This window comes from Papaver somniferum, chromosome 9 (genome assembly GCF_003573695.1).
Source record: "Papaver somniferum cultivar HN1 chromosome 9, ASM357369v1, whole genome shotgun sequence".
Classification (NCBI taxonomy): Eukaryota; Viridiplantae; Streptophyta; class Magnoliopsida; order Ranunculales; family Papaveraceae; genus Papaver; species Papaver somniferum.
In genome coordinates, this window is record NC_039366.1 from 86,479,065 (window position 1) to 86,499,733 (window position 20,669).

The 20,669-nt window shown below is 37.0% G+C and overlaps 1 protein-coding gene across 1 annotated transcript; it reads left to right on the forward strand.

Annotated features, from left to right (window-relative positions):
- The first annotated feature begins 12,008 nt into the window (after positions 1-12,008).
- On the forward strand, positions 12,009-20,183 carry LOC113310960 (calmodulin-interacting protein 111-like). Its single transcript, XM_026559785.1, has 11 exons — positions 12,009-12,416; positions 12,583-12,708; positions 13,954-14,882; positions 15,001-15,205; positions 15,976-16,183; positions 17,020-17,549; positions 18,019-18,448; positions 18,666-18,746; positions 19,016-19,206; positions 19,284-19,471; positions 19,847-20,183. Exons 1-11 carry the CDS (start codon positions 12,108-12,110, stop codon positions 19,920-19,922), a joined length of 3,273 nt encoding a protein of 1,090 aa, XP_026415570.1. The 5' UTR covers positions 12,009-12,107; the 3' UTR covers positions 19,923-20,183.
- The last annotated feature ends 486 nt before the right edge of the window (positions 20,184-20,669 follow it).

Below are 20,669 nucleotides of genomic sequence, written 5' to 3' on the forward strand. Positions count from 1 at the left end.
TAGAGCATTAACAGAGCGAGAAAATCAAGTTACAGGAAAGTTTCTGCTGCTGCTTCCATTGAAGAACACGAAGAACGGACAGACCAGGGCAGTCGTTCTTCAACAGTGATAACGACTAACACGTGAGGGTCTTAGAATTACCGTCAGCAACAGTATATTTCTATCGTTTCTGTAACAGTGTTCTGCAAGAATTATAAGTGTTGCAAACACCCGATTTACTCAATTATTTCCTTTTCATCATTTGTAAAACACTTGTGAGCATCAATGAAATATTTTGAGAGGTTTTCCAACATGATGAGAGGCTAAAATACCTGGTGACTGAGGCGACGGAGGAGCTATTCACTCATGTTTGATTGGTAAATTCTTTTTATAATTTCTTAATTATTTATTTTATTTAATTCACTTGGATCAATAAAAAAAAAAGATAAAAATGGTTTTCTTAATTAGTTGTGAATCAGTTTGATGTTTTATGCTTAGAATTAATTCTTTGATAAATCATGCTTAAGGATTACAATTTAATATTTGGACACCTTATAGATTAATAAGTGATTTAATGGAAAAAGAGCTAGATAATAGTTATGAAATTGTAACCAATCAACTTGAAGTAATAGTGAATCCGGAGCCTTAGTCCATTTTAAATCTTGACATCACTCTTTGAAAATTAATTTGCTTTAATTTTATTAAGTCTAAAATTCATTGCCTTCACAAGTCTTAAAACAACCCTTTTATCACTATCTACAACAACTTTGAAAGCACATAAGTAGCTCTTTACTTCTTCACATTCTTCAAGTCTTCACGTAACACTTGTAAGTCTCATATCCTAGTAACTTTCTAGCTAACCTATACGAAGTTGACTCTAGTAAATAATCAAGCGACTCTTTAAATGAGTTTTGGTTCACTAAAATATGATATCCAAACTTGACATACCAACGCTTGGTGGGTTCAACCGAGCTATGCTCTAACAAGAGAGGTTGATGAGGAAGTCTCAGAGTATGTTGAGGTTTTGACTCCTCTCTGTCGGAAAAACAAGCAGTTGAAAAGATGTTACGCAGGTGTTTATGTTTCAAATCTTTCTAACGAATCGATCCTTAAGGATTCTGAGAAAAACCTACGTATGAAGTCACTTGAATGTGATAATTTTTATCAAAAGTACTTTTCGTTGGAAGAGAAACTTGCAGAATCTGAAGCAAGGATTAACTCTCAACAAGTTAGTTTTGATGACAGAGAAAGCGTTTTTCTCGCTCGAGAAAAACGTCTTGAGGCTGATTTAGCTGCTGCTCTTGATAAAATCAAGATGTTGGAAGATGACTTGAAAAATTTCAATACTAGTTCAATCAAGTTAACCACTATGCTAGGAGCAAGTAAAAATCACCGTGATACACGAGGATTGGGCTATAAGGGAATATATGCTCTAAGTATTAGCAAAGAGGTAAAATTTGTCAAGGCTAGTGATTCTTCTCAACAAAAGGTTTCCACTGATGGCAAAAGTGAAAAACCTTCACCGGCAGTTAAGGTTCAAAAGAGAAAAGTATATCAACCTCCAAAGTCAGTACACACGGATCGAGGTAAGAACATTCCTTATGTTTTCCACTATTGCGGAAATAAAGGTCACCTGGAAAGGAGATGTTGTTTCCGTAGGAATGAGAAACTTCATGATGTTCTCGTTTGGGCATCACAAGAAGTTATGAAACCAAGATCATATGTTAAGACTAATCCCCTTAACATTACAGGTTGTAACTGTCCAACCTTTAGGCAAAAGAATCAGTGCTTTGATAAACATAGATTTGCCTATAAACGTCATACGAATCCTTTTCACAATCGTAATGGTTATCAAAAGGATAACTTCATAAAGACAAAGACAAGACCCGATGATCCCAATTGGAGAAAGACTAATTTGCAAAAGAATAGTCAATCCAATTCTCTTCTGGGAATTCTAGAAGAGAGTAATGGGAAGAAGGTTCTAGTTGTTCCTAAACGCACTCAGAAGTAGATACCAAAGAAAGTCAATGATGTTTTGAGTGTGAAAATGAATGATCTCCCAGAAAATTCCATGACTATGGAGAAAGCAGTATCCATGATGCTGGAACTTAATAAGTTCTTTGGAAAGATGGATTTGGATGTGAAAGGTTCTAAAAGCGATCTCTTTCATGATAATCCAAAAGTCACTTGTGGTGAGCAAGACATTGTTCACCTCAACACAACTTGAGTGTGTTTTAAGTGCATCCTCACCAAGGAATTCCCTGTTATGTATATGGTGAGGGAAACACGAGAATTGGGGCATACAGTTTATGTTCGGTAAGGCTGTAGAATTTGATTGGATTATTCTAAAAATGTATGTCTATAAACTTGAGCAATATTTGTGTTTTTATTTTCTTAGAGTACTTTATAATGATCCATGTACCTTTCTTATCGTTCATTTCTACCTAACTTGATCTGTGTTTAAGGTTCTTATATGTTTAGGTTTGAAAATAGTAGTTCGGGATGTTTGGACTTCATGGTACACATACCATGTATGCATACCATCATTTAAAATCAAAATCCAGGGATTTTAGTACGCATACCCGTTTACATACTGCTTCAGGTCACGAAAATTCGTTTGCAAACCCGTATGCATACTGGCCTGTAGACGTCGATATTCGGTAAACTCGTTTTGGCCACAACTTCTTCGTCCGAACTCGGAATGACCTCATTCTTTTTGTATTCTCTTATTCTTTGAATTCTCTTCAAAATGGTGGTGATGGATTTGTATGAGTTAAGGTTGGTCTTGGTCCCGACTCTTGTTTTTGAGTGTTTTGCTCTGTTTCATCGCACTTGTTCCACTTCTCTTGGACTTGGGCACTTGGATCCTTGGAGTACTCTAAGCTCATTTGTAGCCTTTGGAAGATGATTTTTTTTGCAGTATTAATCTTTATGGTTTCATATATTGCAAATTGTTATGGGATATGTTGTTTACGTCCGTGAACCTTGACTGTCCCATATTTGTTCAAAAGTTATCTCTATTATATGTCGGTATGAAAGTACTGATAAGATAGAATGAACTTTTAACAAACAAAAGTTAAGCCTTTTATGTCATTATGCAAATATTGATGGAAGAAAGGATGAACTTTTGTTTACAAAGATTAAGTCTATTATGTCATTGTGGAAATGGTGATAAAGCATAGAATGAGTCTTTGCTTATTCCGCAGTACTGATCTTCCCTGATCCATAATTTTTATGTAAATACTATGCGGCTCCGTAAGTTTTCTTATGTGAGCATTTCCGATTAAATTAATCATGCGTTCTCTTGTGGTTAATTTAATTGAGATTTTTGGATACGAATTCATATTCTTATGTGATTTGTTAATGTCCAAAGAAATCCTTCTTTTCTTGTGAAAGTAAGGTCGCTCTTGTTGTTCTCTCGGGAATGACATTTTATGGGGGGGAGTTCTTAATTGAACTTGTACATAATTGCCAAATATTTGTGGGGAGTACGGCTGTGGAATATTATATGGGTTATCTTGTATCTTTATAAACTCCTTGATGAATGCATTTAGTTTCGACTATATGATTGCATCTAAAAAGTTGATATGTACTTTCTTTTGGTCATGAAGTGTCTCTATGGAAATTTCATTAGGATCCCACTAGTTTTCGTACCTTTGCCAATTTTATTGACAAAAATGGGGAGAATTAATGTGTAGTTCACACTACAAATACATATGGTTTCCGGATCATTATGTAAGGGGGAGTGGTTTTCATTTGAGATGAAGTATTGACTAAGGGGGAGTGATACATATCACCATAGTATTATTGTCGAAGTTGTGATACAATTGAACTTTGATGTTGTGTAATAATACTATGACACTGTATAACAATGATTGAGAGCTATTGTTTTCTCATTGTTGTGGATACAGATCTTCAACAACGATGATGCTGCATTGAATATCTTTGGAATCATTGGAGTACTTGGAAGTGACGAAGATTTCGAGTAATGTTGAAGAACCAAGGAGATCAAGCATGTGGATGAGAAGATGTAAAGTTTATTTATTTTGTATTCCATATGTATTGATAGTTTTGTCACTAAAATTGACAAAGGGGGAGATTGTTAGAGCACTGCTCGGTCGAACTCGCAAGCTTTGCTATCTCAAGCTTGTTTATCAAGTTTAGTTGCCAAAACTATAAGTCTTGATTTCTATTCTACTTATAGCTAAGTCTCGGACTATGATAAAAAGTGTAGTTGAGCTCTAGACTCCACGACGTTCATCATGCAAATACGAAGAACTACTCAAGGAACTGGTGGAACTTCATCGACAAAAAGGCATGTGGAGACTTGAACTTATCTATCACTCAAAAGTATATCTACTCTATCTCATATCTTGAGACAAAAGTCGTATTGCTATATAGACTTCGATTATACACAATTGTTATTTCGAGTCGAGTTTATCTCGCTTATATATTTCTCGAAATATGTGTTGGTAAGCTTTCGCTTTTGCCAATTTCATCTTTACTAGTGACAAAAGTCATGTTGATTATTTCAATTACTTGAAAATCGCTTTGATGAAAAATAGTTTGTGAACAACAACTATATAACATCCTCTAAGAATGTTTCAATGATTGAAATGAGAGTTTAGAATATACAACTATATTTCGATATAAACATTGTATGTGAATTCATACTTGTGCAAGTCCAAAATCCTTGAACCAAAGTATGCGTACTTTGTTGTTCAGGATGACCGGAGCTAAGTCCGCTTACCTGTATGAGTACTATCGGAAGTTCACATCCCTTGAATTTCTGCTGGAGTTTGTGAACTGAAAACAAGCTCAGTCTGGGTACTTAAGTATGCGTACCGGTATGCGTACTTAAGTTGGTTATTTTCTGAAAACAGTTTAATTCGTGAACGAAGACATTTATAAATTAAGGAATGCAATCTTTGCAAACTGTGGCTATAATGTTCATGAATCAACTCGAGTTAATCAAAAATATTTTTGCTTTGATTGTGTCTTGTATACTTCTATGAGATCTAAGCAATTGAACAACTCTCTAACTAGTTCTTTTGAGTCATTTGAACTAGTTATGGTGAAGATGAATAAGGTTGATATGAAAGTGCTCATATGGCTAACCATTGGTTAACTACTGTTGAACCAACGACTTTTACATGTTTAGGTACGGTTACTCAAACCTAAATGAAGTTACATTTCATGTGTGTATAACAATCTAAGTTTGATCTAACGGTAGAAAGATATTATTTTGAATCTAATAAGGTTTCATCTAACGATGAATATTGAATGCTTTGTTACCAAGGTAACTTAGATTGCAAACCCTGATTTGGAGACTATATAAAGGAGAACTCTAGCAACTAGGAAACCTAATCCCCACACCTCCTGTGTGATACTAGTTGTTTAAGCTAGAGTCGATTCTTCATTTGGGATTGTGAAGCCAGACCCAACTATTTTATCAGTAGTTGCGTGATCTGATCTTGTTGTTTCTATCGTGATTGAGTGCAATCGTAAGATTGGCTTGAGATTTATATCTTCGATAGGCAAGATAGAAAAGTAGTCACAAACACCTTCGTCTCATCCTTTATGATTCCACAATATCTTGTTTCCCTAATCGATTAAGATTATTGTGAGGTGATTGATATTTCTAGGTTGTTCTTCGGGAATATAAGTCCGGTATATCAATTGGTTCCTGTTCACCTTGATTGATCAAAAGACGGAACAAAAATTTGTAGGTATTTCTGTGGGAGACAGATTTATCTATTCATATAGACTTTTCTGTGTGAGACAGATTTGTTTATTAAAGTCTTCGACTTTGGGTAGTAGCAACTCTTAGTTGAGAGTGAGATCAGCTAAGGGAATCAAGTGTGTAGTATCCTACTGGGATCAGAGTAAGGAGCGCAACTGTACCTTAAATCAGTGTGAGATTAATTGGGGTTCAACTACATTCCAGACCGAAGTTAGTTTGTAGTAGGGTAGTGTCTGTAGCGGCTTAATACAGTGTGGTGTTCAAGCTGGACTAGATCCCGGGGTTTTTCTGCATTTGCGGTTTCGTTGTTAACAAAACTTCTGGTATCTATGTTATTTCTTTTTTCGCATTATATTTTCTATATAATTGAAATATCACAGGTTGTGCGTTGAGTCGATCAATTGGTAAATCCAACCTTTGGTTGTTGATTTAAATTGATTGATCCTTCAACATTAGTCTTTGGTACCGTTCAAGTTATCTCTCTTATATTCAATCGGGCTCGCAAATTATTATTTGTTTGATTGCGGATTGAATTGAGAGATTGAGACATAACTCTTTGATATACTTTTCTTAAGATTGAGTCTGACTGTCTAGTTGATTCTCTTGAAAGTATATTGGAGTTAGTCCATACAGATTGCTAAGCGAAATATTGGGTGTGGTTGTTAGACCCCCGCTTTTTCAGGGAGAACTCTAGCAACTGGGAAACCTAATTCCCACACCTCATGTGTGATACTAGTTGCGACTAGAGTCGATTCTCCTTTAACCTGGGTTTTCCCTAAAACCATTATAGGTTAACGACTTAAAGATTCCATTGGGATTCTGAAGCCAAACCCAACTATTTTCTCTGTAGTTGCATGTTCTGATTTTACTTTGTTCTATCGTATTGAGCATTATCTTTGCTAAGATTTGCTCGAGATTTATCTCCGATAGGTAAGATATAAAAAGTAATCACAAAGCTCTTCGTCTCATTCTTCGTGATTCCAAAATAACTTGTTCTACCACCATATAGTTAAGTTATTGTGAGGTGATTGATATTTCTAGGCTATTTTTTGGGAATATAAGACCGGATTATCAATTGGTTCATGTTCACCTTGATTTATCGAAAAACGGAACAAAAACTTTGTAAGTATTTATGTGGGAGAGAGGTTTATATATTCTAATAGACTTTTATGTGTGAGACAGATTTTTTATCAAGTCTTCGACATTGGGTCGTAGCAACTCTTAGTTGTGGGTGAGATCAACTAACAAAATCAAGTGCGTAGAGTCCTACTGGGATTCTGAGGCGTAAGGAACGCGACTGTACCTTAATCAGTGTGAGATTGGTTAGGGCTCAACTACATTCCGGTCTGAAGTTAACTTGTAGTAGGCTAGAGTCTGTAGCGGCTTAATATAGTGTGGTGTTTAAATATGGACTAGGTCCCGGGGTTTTTCTGCATTTCTGTTAGAGCATTGCTAGGTCGAACTCGCATGCATTGCTATCTCAAGCATGTTTTTCAATGTTAGTGATCAAAACTATAAATCTTGATTTATAGCTTATTTATAGATGTCTCGGACTAGGACATAGATAGTGTAGTTGAGCTTAGATCTCTCGACGTTCATCTCTTGACGACGAAGAACTACTAAGGGGAGCTTGTGAAACTTCTTCGACAAAAGGTATGTGGAGACTTGAACTCATCTATCACTTGGAAAGTATATTTCTACTATCTCCCAATTGAGACATAAGTCGTGTTAAGATATAGTTTTCTCTATACACATTTGAGATTTCGAGCTGAGTATATCTCGCTTACATATTTCTCGAAATATGTGTTGGTAAGCTTTCGCTTCGACCAAGTTCATCTTATATCATAAGAGAATTGCCGAATAACATCTTACATGGTCTGTGTGATACAATCATTTGACGTAGGCTTGGAATGTTTCGATTATGATTATTTCAATATCTTGAAAATTGCTTTGATGCTAATAGTGTGTGAAAACGGCTATTGTCATTATAGAAGAATGTTTCAATGATTGAAATAAAGAGTTGATGATGTAACAATCTTTGGATATAAGCATATATAGTGTGTTCGCACATTAGTGTATAAATCCATAAACCGTAAGCCAAGAGTATGCATGTGTGTATACGAAATTGGTGAAGGAGACAGGTTAAGTATGCGTACCCGTACGCATACTGGCGGAAGTTTTCGAACCGAAAATATCTGCTGAGTTTGGGAATTACAAACTCCTAAACTAGTCACCTTAAGTATGCATACCCGTACGCATACTGGCGGAAGTTTTCGAACCGAAAATTTCTGTTGAGTTTGGAAACTTAACAAACTCAAAATCCGGTTGCTTAAGTACGCATACCCGTACGCATACTTAAGCTGGTTACTTTGTTAAATCGGTTAGTGTCATATGTCTAGCCTGTTGCTTATAACTTCTTTGGGTGTTGTTAGTAATTCAAGGGGTGTATTAATCTTGGGCGCCTGATCCTTTAGGATGTGGGCAGATGTCTTGCATCGGTTAGTTGTTGTTATCCACACCTGAGTGGATTAGGGCATTTAAGTTTTAAAAACCTACCGTTTTACGAACAAGAAATAATTGAATGAAAATTAGTTTTTCCTCGTTAGTTTCCTTCTTCTCTCTGGCTGATTCTAAATCTGATCTTTCTCCTTCTTTTCTCAATTGGAATTGGTAATCTTGTTGTGGAAACATAACAATTGGTATCAGGAGCCATTCCTTCCTATCATGGTGGTCGAAAAGAATCCCACAGTCAAAGAGATAAATGAAGAATTGCATAGATTCGAGGAGTCAGTTAAAGATCAGATGCATAATCTTACCGTAAGGATGGATGATATCGCTGCGCAAAACGTCGAACTCAAAAATGAATTAAAATCGTCAGCATTATCAAAGGAAGATTTTTTTTAAGTATATGGAGATCTTTTCAGGGAAGAGGAATGAGGAGCAACGCAACTCAAGAGCATAAGGTTCTCAATCTAATTATCAACATCAAGAAGGGAGCATGTTCAATTTTCAATCTGGTAATCATGATTCAAACTCCAACCCACGAATGCCTAAGTTGGATTTTCATAGATTCAATGGTGAGAACCCAAAGGGGTGGATTCAAAAGTGTGACCGCTATTTCTTTCTCAACAACATTCGAGATGAAAGCCAGAAAATCACCATGGCAGCTATGCATCTGGAGGGTAAAGCAGATAAGTGGCTAACCAACTTACAAACTACTAGATCTATTACTTCTTGGTATGAATTATCTGAACTGGCTTGTTTTAGATTTGAAAACCCTGCAAACGAAAACATATTGGGGATGTTCAATAAGTTATCTCAAACTACCACAGTTGATGAGTATTTTCAACAGTTTGAGAATCTTAAGGCTTTGCTTTACAGACAATACCCCATGCTTAATGAACATTATTTTGTGATGAGATTCATTGGAGGCTTGAGAGAAGATATTAAGCATTCAGTCAGTATGTTTAATCCTACCAACTTAATGCAAGCTTTTTCCCTTGCTAGGATGCAAGAATAAACACTCAATAACCAAATAAAAACCCACAGAGCTCCTACTAATTTTTTTTCAAATACTTTCAACACTATTAGGCAGTCCCCTTCTCAATCTTTCTCACCAAAAAAACACACCCCTTCCTTACTTACTCCCCCCCCCCCCCCCAACAACCCCCAACAACACCCACCCTACCACCTTTACCCATCAAGAGATTAACTCTTGAACAAATTCAGAAGAGGAAGAATCAGGGATTGTATTATAATTGTGAGGAAGTTTACAGACCAGGGCATTTCTGTAAGAAACAACAATTGTATTTGATGGTAGCTACTGAAGCTGAGCCTTGTGAACCAGAAGAAGAAATTTCTGAGGCTAAAGATACACCAGTTGTGGACAGTGACATGGAAATCTCTCTTCATGCCCTCACTGGTACTTCTATAGGTGACACTATAAGGATTCCAGGGTTTATCAAAAAACATGTTGGATATGTATCCGTTGGCGGTCAAACAAAACCCGCGCGGCTAAAAACCTCACCCATGAATCACCAACGACTATATTTTTTTCTTATAAATACCACACTCAACTCAACTTTCATTCTCAACCCAACCTACATATATCTTTCTCTACCAACACCATCCACCATGTTTTCTAAAAGCAAAGGGAAGTAAATATTATGTGCTAAAGCAAAAGAGGTTTGTTCATTATGTTTCATGGATAACTACAGTCTAATGCAATGCTCTTAGTTATATTCAAAGTGTCCACAAAAAAGTTGTTCACGCATCATAATGGTCATTGAATCATAACTGGAAAAGATTCGATATTTGCAATGTTAAGATACCAGATGTCCGGAAGAACCACATATGCTAGATGATGCTATGAAGTTAAAGAACAAGAAGAAAACTTCAAACTTAAAGCTACATTGAATAAGAAGTTATTACATTGCGAGCACTGTTGAGATGGAGATCATGAATTCAAAGATTATCCACGAAGAATTAGTGGATGCTCAAAGCCCGATTGCATGACTTTTATGCATTTCTACACTTCTATAGAAGAAGACACATATATACATAAAGCATTTTGGAAATGTCTTAGGTGTTTCTTGGTGAAGTGGACTGATTAAAATGTACGAACAAATTGATTCACCATCGTTTTATGTTTAGTTTGGTGTTATGTTTATCTAATCAATAAAAATTTATTTGTATTTGCACCATCATATCATAACTAATTTAAACCTACTGCATTGGATTAAACCAACTACATCATATTAAAACAAGTACATTAGAATAAAGCAACTACTACATAACTATCAGTTAGTGTCCTCATTTAATTGCTAGGTGGTGGAGCATCTAGGATGCTGAAGGAGTTGAATCTGTTGAGCTCTCTAAGAATGTTGAAACAAGTTTTGGAGGCGAAAGATTTTCCATGAGATACTGACCACATCGCTAGTGTTTTTGGTTCCACTTTATCTACACCTTCACCCTTCATTTTACCACGGTGATTGTGCACTAGTAAACTTAGGAATTCCTAATATCTCCCAACTAATTACACTAAAACGATGGGACAATCCTTCAACCTCACGATTAAACAAGTTTCCAGTTTCTGCGATGAACATTTTAAAATTTTATGCTAAAAAGTATGAATCGACATGGCTTCATTCCCATTGATATTATCGTTTGTTTGAAAAACAAAGGCTCTACAAATAACTAAATCCTCTTCTAAAGTGTATTTACGACCACAAACTTTGGGGGACACTATTGAAGAGATTTTTTAGTGATTTACGAGAGAGATTTAGAGGTGAAGTTGTGGATTTTAAGTTGATATGAGTAATAACTAAAGGAAATTAGAAGAGATCTGTTGGATGATTGAATTTGTAGCCGTTCAGATGTAGCTGTTGGTGGGCAGAGATGGGTCGCGTGGATTACGCGACGCCGCCTACGAATTTACTTGGACCGAGCAGATTAAGTGAAACAGCCGGCGTCTGCTGATGATCCCCGCAGTTTGAGAAGAAACGCGCGGCTGCTAAATAACCGATGTGGACAAACCATTAAATTTACCTGTTCGCCCAACTATTTTCTTTTTTCTGTTGAGTCTATAGTGGATCAGAATGAAGAAATATGGTCACTCCATAGGAACTGCCCTTAGAGCGTCCACAGTGGTGCGAGTATAACCAAAGACCAAAGACTAAAAAAAAGACCAAATTTGGGTTTAGTCCGTCATGTGGCGTAGTGGGAAAAGAGTATATTTGGTCGTGCGTTGATAAACATTACGCCTGGGATCAGGCGTTGGTAAAGATAACGCCCGAATGGGGCGTTGGTAAAGATAACGCGCGAGTGGGGCGTTGGTATTGTTCTACGCTTCACAAACAAAAAAAAAAAAGAAAAAAGAAAAAAATGGGGCGTTAAGTATATCAACGCCCCATGTAAGTTTTGAAAATTTGTGAAAGTGGGGCGTTAAGTATATCAACGCCCGTTTCATGCGTACATTATATCAACGCCCCATCGGGCGTACATTATATCAACGCCCCGTTTCATGCGTACATTATATCAACGCCCGATGAATGGCGGAGATTATATCAACGCCCGATGTGTAGCGGAGATTATATCAACGCCCGACTATATTTGGATTTGGTCCTGATCCCAGACCAAATTTGGTCTGGATTTTACTCTTTGATCAAATTTTGATCGATGGTCCGTCCCACTACGCCAGCCCACTCGACTGAAAATTTGGGTTTACTCGTCCATTGCAGTTGCTCTTACCACCCACAGAACTAAAAAGTGTTCCATATGAAAAGCCCTAGTCTTAAATATCACTAGTTTTGTGGTTAGCGAAACCCTAAACCCTTCCAGGCACAGCAGAAATTTTTGGAGTCAATTTTTGTATCAGAGAGACAGTATGCCTTCTAAACCCAGAAAGAATTCAAAAACACCGCCAATATCAAAGCAGCTCTCATATTCAGCAGACTCTGTATCATCATCGGCAAGAAAAACAGACACCGAATTCAGTAATGATGACGAAGAAGAAGAGTTTTATGCTTCTCTACTTGAAATTGCATCCACTAAGTTTCCATCTTTGATATCAAAATCTGCTTTTGTTGGCCAAATCCATAGTTCCAAGCCTTATTCAGGATCTAATGCTGCTACTATTTGGCTTTCGGAATCACCTTTTTTCTCTTCCTCAATAACTCCAGGCTCCATCGTTTCGGTAATTCACTTATTTTTTATGCGGCAATTTTTTTTTTAATTCAAAATGCAAATTCTCAGTCCTAATATTGGTGATTGATAAAAATGAACAATCCTAATTTACATATTTTATTTTATGAAATTTCTAGCTTTATTTATTTTTTGTGACATTATTTGGTGATTGACAGGTCTCACTTGCTTCTTCTAGAAAAAAACTTTTCAGTGACTCTCCTCTTGAGTCATTATCAAATCAAAGTGGGGATGACAGAGTAGGGATTTTTTTTGCGCTGGCAAGGGCATATCCTTCTTCTGAGGTTTGAATATACATTACATTACATCCTTCTGGTATTAGGAAACAAAAAGGAAATATGTAGCTATTACATTAATATATTTCTTGTATGTCGCCTTCCTTCTCAAAAAACAAGCTTTGAAATGTAAAGTGAATTTTATGTATTTTTGGTTAAAGAATGAATGTCACCCTTTGTCTACCAAAACCATGTGAATATTAAATTACCTACGAGCGAAAAAAAAAATAGTGTAAGGAATACAAAAACAAAAAATTAATATAAAAAAAACATGTTGTCTGCGAAGCTTACTTCGAATGAGGGTCGATTTCAATTACTTTTGAGGGGCATTTGCTTCCGCCTTCTCAGCATTGTCTTCCTAGTCATTGAGTGCTTCAATACACTTGTGCTTCTTATACCTCGGTTGGTAACATTGTTATCGGCTGGAGAAAGTGAATGAAGATTGCACCCTTTAACCATTCACACCAATTCAGTCATAGTGATCTTCTAGATGAAACTATTTCACGTGAAAGATAGGATTATGGTTTTCGTTAACATGAGAAAACTGTTTCTCATTTGATCATTTTTCCCATTTCAGGAGACCATGTTATACAGATTTTAATCTTCTAATACTTGAGCCGTTCAGTTATGTGGGTTGAAACCTTCAGTTCATTATTTGTACTTCCACTTTGGCACCTGTTTTGAAAAAGTTCAAAACTATTTGAAATATGCTCGCATCATCTAGAACAATTAAATTGAGGTATAGCGTTATCTTCAAACAGATAACTTCATGTCATCAGAAATAAGTGCTCAAATGAGTGGATATTCTTTAGGATAGACTAATATCTTTAAAAACATACACAAATCTCTTATAAATCAAATTTAGATTCGGGTTAAATGTCATTAAAGGACAATCAAACAATGTTAGAGGATGTTTTGTATGAATCACTTTTTGTATAACAGAAAAGCCTTGTGTTTTGCACAGGGTACAGATACATGTAGTTATTGTTATACATAGGATTACTACCGGGAGCTAAACTGTATAATGCTCCAATAACAGATGGGTCCATCTATTTCTGGAATTTTAGAATTCCTAACCGAAATTCTTACTTTTCCCTTAAATTGCTAATCCTCTTGTGACATTCATAGTCATTTCTTCGTTGTTTGCATTAATTTTAAGTTAGCAGGAGTAAGCTTTTAACGCCTTGATGATTGTTCTTGTCGTCTTTTTGGAATAAAGCTTTTAACTAGTGAATGATTCTGCTGGTACTGTAGATAGTAACGAACTGCGCGCGACTCTCATGGAGCCTTTCATGTACACTGGGCCTTCCTGCTCCTGGCAAGACACTTTTTATACATCCGATCCAGACCTGTTTTACAGAAGGCACTGTAAATGGGACTGATAAGTTGCTTGCATCAAATGTGACTGCATCTCTTCTCCCCCTCTGCAATTGCAAGTATTTCAATTTAGAACTCGTCGCATTACATGAAAGACCTAAAGAAAATGACACCGGCTTGTCTGTAACTAATTCTAGGGCAGGAGCACATCAAGATCGGTTGGAGATTGGGGAGTCATCTCCCAAGACGCCTGTAACGTACCAGCCGAAACATAAACCTCCTGGTGTTACTCTTGAACGATACCGAGATTCTGTATCCACTGTGCGCCATTCAGGTGAGACATTGTCTGTTCCATATGACATAAGTGAAGCTGCAATTGATCGGAAGAAATTATTAGAAGAATCCTTTGGGGATAAATGTACAAGGGAGATTTATCAGACTTGCGCAAAACTATGGCTACATGATCGCCTTTTACTCCATGGGAATCTTGTTGCCATTCCTATGTGCAAAGAAACCTATTTTTTCAGTGTGATGGGTACAAAGAGGTTATTGACGGATGCCGTTAGACAGAAATTGGTAAACGGAGGAAGATATGAGTTATCTCGTGATGAGGCTCAATATCCTGATCTGGACCAGGGGAGATTTGCCTTTTTCTTGGATGCTGAAACAGAAGTACATCTGTGTACTTCATTGTCATTAAGTACACAAAATCCTTATGGAAAGCATATGCCTCTGGTAGAGGTTTCATCAAAAGATATCACTGAGAAAGAGGGGATCAGTGATTCAAAATTAGGTGGTCTATCAAAAGAATTTGGAATGCTAAAAGAAATAATTGTTTCTTCATCAGTCAATGCCACTCTGTCAAGGTATGTACTTAACAAATTTGTGTTGAAGAAACCACGGCCACTTTCGATGTAGTTTGCTTTCGGTTACTGGTTTGCACCAGTTGTATTATTTACCGACATACTACTGGAAATTCTTCAGCATGGGTCTACGACCTACGAAAGGGGTACTTCTCTATGGTCCACCTGGCACAGGAAAGACATCTTTAGCTAAGTCATGTGTTCGGGATGCTGGTGTCAACCTGTTCTCCATAAATGGACCTGAGATTATCAGTCAGTTCCATGGAGAAAGTGAGCAAGCATTGCACGAAATCTTCGATTCAGCTACTCGAGCTGCACCTGCTGTGGTTAGAACTGTTTCTGTCTCAACCTTGCAAAATAAATTCCTGTCTTCATTTATTTTATTTTTGTGTATCATCTCCTTTGCAGATAGTTCTCTGTCAACTTTGTTGTGAAATTGAAGCACGTAGTCTTCATCGGGCCTCTTTTTGGATAGATGTTGTCTGAATTCTTTTATTTTTGGATAAATGCTGTCTGACTTCTTTTATTTTTGGATAAATGCTGTCTGACTAACCTAAAGATATTACATGTTGAGTTCCGGGGAGGCTACAGATAAACTGAAAAATCGAGTTAGAATCTTATATCATTGGTTAATGTTGCAAAAATGAGAAGTACGACAAACAAGTGTCAAGAAGTTCTAGTTTTCGTTCCCGTAATTATTCAGCTAAACAGCTAAACATCCATTAGTTGTCGGTCCATTATACAATAGCTAAACATCTTGGCATAAGTTTTTTTTAGCAACATCTAGAATGCACTTAGCGACTGTTTTTCGATTAATAAAACTTTTCAAGGTAATTGTTCACTATCAAGCACGGAGCGACTGAACCGATGGTGCTCTACTGTATCTTTGATTTACCAAAAATCACAAATATAATTTAATGGTTGTCGGACACTAAAGTTCTGCTTTCTTTTCTTCTTTCCATTAGCATTACATGTTCCTCTTAAATACAGTCTCTTATTCCTAAGTTTCATTATGGTGTTCCAAGCTTTTACTTCTATTACTCTGTTACTGCCATGTAAAAATTTTAATTAGCTACGCAAAATTTTAATTTTAAAGGTGTTCATTGATGAATTGGACGCTATTGCTCCAGCACGAAAAGATGGAGGTGAAGAACTTTCTCAAAGGATGGTTGCCACATTGTTGAACTTGATGGATGGAGCTAGTAGAACTGAAGGTGTACTCGTTATTGCGGCCAGCAATAGGCCTGATACTATTGATCCTGCACTGAGACGCCCTGGAAGACTAGACCGAGAAATTGAAATAGGTATTACACAGTTTTTTCATTTTGAGTCTGTAAGGTAAGTAGTTAGTGCTCCCTCCGTCCTTAAATAGATGACCTCTTTCAAGTTTGCACAATTCTTAAGGCAAGGAGGAGAGAAGAGTTTGTTAAGTATTTTTTATTTTTTAATTATACCCTTATGGATAATATTTAGTAAAATTTGGAAATGATACATCTCTCAAACTATACCACGGATATTTGTAAACACCTACTTGACGAATATAAACATGGCTATCAAATTATACATATTTCTTATACTAACAATAATCAATTAAAGGGGTAGTTTTAGAGATATACCCTACCCTTGTCTAATGATATAGGTCAACTTTTAGAGAGATAAAATTTTAAAATGAGAAGGTCATCTAATTAGGGACGGAGGGAGTATTATACATGCTGGGATGAAGTGTTAAAAATTATGATTGAGTGATCGTTTTACAGGTTGCAGTCTATACTGTTAGGAATTTTCAGTATTTTGATTCTTTTGTTTTGGTTGCTCGAAAAAACTTCTTTCGTGGCCTCTTGTGCACATATTTGCATGGCTAATTGCAGTTTAAAAGGGTCTGCACAGAACTGTGGCTACATGGAGTTTCGATTGGGTCTGTGTAGCTTTAAATATTTGAAAATATTCTTGCTACTTGTAGCCAGTGTCTCAATACCCAGTTGATATTTATTTTAGTGTTTACAGAAGATGGTCTTATTGAATTCTTTTAATGTCTTCCACGAGACCATAAATTTTGGCCGGTGTTATGGTTTTGGATGTATGCAGCTTTATTGACATTGTTTACAAGAATCCTTACCACACAAAATTATTATAATTTCAGGAGTGCCATCCCCAAAGCAGCGGTTGGATATACTACTCTGCCTTCTCAACGGGATGGACCATTCCCTCACGAGCACACAAGTTGAAAATCTTGCTTCTGCAACACATGGATTTGTAGGTTCAGATCTATCTGCGCTCTGCAATGAAGCTGCATTAGTTTGTCTCAGACATTTTGTTGCATCTAGGAAAACTATGGATTCTTCCAGACAGATGTCCGGAAAAGTGCATTCCAAGGTTGCATGTCTGGATGATGATAGTTGCACAGATGTTATAACCGTAGCATCGGGTGACATTAATGGTATAGTGCATATCACTTCTTCCTCAGATCAAGAGGATTCTGCATCGACTGAGAATGTACGCCCATTTGGTTCGTGTACACCAAATGATCATGACTATACTTTTCTTCAGAATTCAATTCAACTAAGCTGTGACAAGGTGACTTCAACGTCAGAAGAAGGAAGTTTGCCGAAAGTGACGTTTGATGATTTTGAAAAGGCTAAGATGAGAGTGAGACCCAGTGCCATGCGAGAGGTACCCTTAATTTCTCTAGTTGGGAATTCATTTGTTGGTATCAATTTGATGCCTGAATAACAGTATTTACCTATTACACTATGGCATGCATCAACTCCTATATCTTGCTCTTGCATCTGTTTGATGTGTCATAATTAATGACCAGCAGATCGACAAGAACCAAAATGAATGACTGTTTCACGTGATCCTATTTATTAATGAGAGGATTAAGATCCATCATATTGGTAATGGTGGATGCCAACAACAAGGCAGCTGGTAAAGATTGATTGTGACCTTGTATGATTTGGAGTTGGAATTTTAAGACACAAGGTTCTTTAACCCCGCCAAAATGTTGCACATTTTGACCCGATGAAACAAATGGTTGAGTAAATTGAATTGCTCTCCTGTCATGATACTCAAATGGTGTCTGTAGGTCTGTGAGGCCTTAATTTCTTACATGGTACCCTAAATTCCTGCTTCTGGTCACCAGGTTACGCTTGAGGTTCCGAAGGTGAGGTGGGATGATGTCGGCGGACAGATTGAAGCTAAGAAACAACTAATAGAGGCTGTAGAATGGCCGCAAAAGCATCGAGATGCTTTTAAGCGAATTGGCAGCCGGCCACCGACAGGTGTTTTGATGTTTGGTCCGCCAGGTTGCAGTAAGACTCTACTGGCACGTGCTGTAGCTTCACAAGCAGGACTGAATTTTCTTGCAGTTAAGGGACCGGAACTTTTTAGCAAATGGGTCGGTGAATCTGAGAAGGCAGTAAGATCTGTCTTTGCCAAAGCTAGAGCTAATGCTCCGTCCATCATATTTTTTGACGAAATAGATGGCCTTGCCATTGTACGGGGACAGGAGAACGATGGGGGCGCTTCAGTTGGCGACAGAGTTATGAGTCAACTTCTTGTTGAGTTGGACGGTAAGATTTTTTTTTTCATACCATTTTATCCAAGAACTACAGTTCCTTTTCTTTCACTGGCCACCACCTGCTTACTAATCTCAGTAAAATTGCTACCAGTACTCTTCTTTTGGTACCTTAATTAAACTGATATTTTAAAACTAAACTATATTTTAATTATTATTCATCCACCACTTGCCACCGTAACAGCTCTTATATGATGATGTTATCTATTCAGGTTTGCACCAAAGAGTTGATGTTACTGTTATTGCTGCTACCAATCGCCCAGACAAGATCGATTCTGCGCTTCTTAGACCAGGTGCTCATTCTCATTCTCAGTCTTACATGTACCTGAACTGACTAGTAGTCTCAATGTTTTGATAACCTCGTGGACCCTATGAAATGCTGGATGCCGTTAGCTCTTAATCAGTTTACATAATTGTTTAATTAGTATTCTAAATTAAGAAAATGCATGCAGGCAAAGTATATTTTTCGTTTTTTTTTTAGTATTTACTTCATGCAAAAGAACAAATAATAGATCTGAGTATCCCATAAAACTAGACACCTTCATCTCAAATGTTTCATCAGGACGTTTTGATCGATTGCTCTATGTGGGACCTCCAAATGAGACTGACCGGGAAGATATATTTCACATCCACATACAGAAGATGCCTTGTGGTTTGGATGTCAGCATACGGGAGCTGTCTATTCTCACTGATGGCTGTACTGGTGCAGATATATCGTTAATCTGTCGTGAAGCAGCTCTCGCAGCTATTGAAGTATGACATTTTAATCCAAGTTTTCACAGTATTATGCATCCAATAGAAGTGTTACTTACTCCTAGTAATTTTATCAGGAGAGCCCTGAAATTTCAGAAATATCAATGGCACATTTCGAAACTGCACTTGAACGAGTGCAGCCGTCAGACGTCCAGTCTTCCCAAGACTTATCTAGAAAATTTCAAAGGCTTGTTAGCAGCAGTCCTACGAGAGATGACGTGGAACCTCGGGCGAGTTGGAACTCATCCAACCAGGTCACAATATGGTAATCTGTTTCCTTCTTCTTCTACAATCACAAGTCGCACCTGTACATCAGAGTCGTTTTAAGTCATAAACAGAAAAACTACTAATTTTTGTAAAATCTACATTTCCACTCTGCCCCAATACGATTTAGATGAAATGAAGTTTACCAACAGAACAAATATGTAGTTCTTGCTGTTTTAGATTGAGTCCTTGTTTCACCTCTTTTGTTTGTTCTTAGTGGTAGGTGACGTCTAAATATTAGAATTTGTCAATTCAATTTGATATTAAACCAACCGTTGACATGTTTTAAACTTTTAGGGTTTAAGCATGCAGTTGTATATCTAAAATTAATTCTTGATTCTTAATGATACAATTTTTTTGATGTTTCGGTAAATAGGTCTCATATAAAATCGCATCTGCCCGCTACTCTTTTGGGGCTTCTTGCAGCCGTTGCACTTTCAAAGGCTCGTTAGTAGGACTGCCCGCTACTCTTTTTGGGCTTCTTGCAGCCTTTGCACTTTCGAAGGCTCATTAGTAGGACGCAATACTTCCCCTTGGATGCAAGTATAACATCACATTTGTACGTACAGTTCGTTTGTTTGTTTTTTTTTTGTTTTTTTTTTTGATGCAATTGTACGTACAGCTTACCACTTTTTGTACCACCCATATTCAGTGAGTTGTAGCAAGGATGAATTTGGATTTTGAACTATATGAACATGAGAAGTTTTGTTCTATAAAAGGGAGTGTCTTATCAATATCTGACCTTTTGGGTTTTAGATGAAATTTCAGGATGTCAATTCCTTTGGTGCTTCTTTGTTTAATTGTTTTCCCCAAGGAGACCTTATTGTGATAAGAACCAAGCTCTTCATCTTTCTATTGGCAGGCATCCAAACAACTTCAATATCGTTGCGTTGTAATTGAATAATTAGTCTGGGAAGCGGTTTGGGAAGCGGTTAATGGGTGTGGCCGCATGGGATTTCATCTCAGTTAAAAACTAATCAGTAGTTTATTTATTTGTTTTTTTGTACAATCTTCTCCTCACTCTGCAGTACACCCGATGATATTACGTCACTGAATGTGGGTCGAAGTGCAGAGCGCAAACAGCCAAAAATATTTTTTTCCAGAGCTAAATCATAGGTTAGTTTGGGAAACATTTCAGAGATTAGTTACAGATCCAAGTTCCTACAAAATTTTGTGTTGGCAGGTCCATTAACGGACAT

What these genes read in the sequence shown, in the direction of transcription:
- LOC113310960 (XM_026559785.1), top strand. Translation starts at nt 12,108, where the DNA reads ATGCCTTCTAAACCCAGAAAGAATTCAAAAACACCGCCAATATCAAAG. An exon ending in GTCAATGCCACTCTGTCAAG is followed by an intron (nt 14,883 to 15,000) that starts GTATGTACTTAA and finishes GAAATTCTTCAG; the next exon opens with CATGGGTCTACGACCTACGA. An exon ending in AGACCGAGAAATTGAAATAG is followed by an intron (nt 16,184 to 17,019) that starts GTATTACACAGT and finishes TTATAATTTCAG; the next exon opens with GAGTGCCATCCCCAAAGCAG.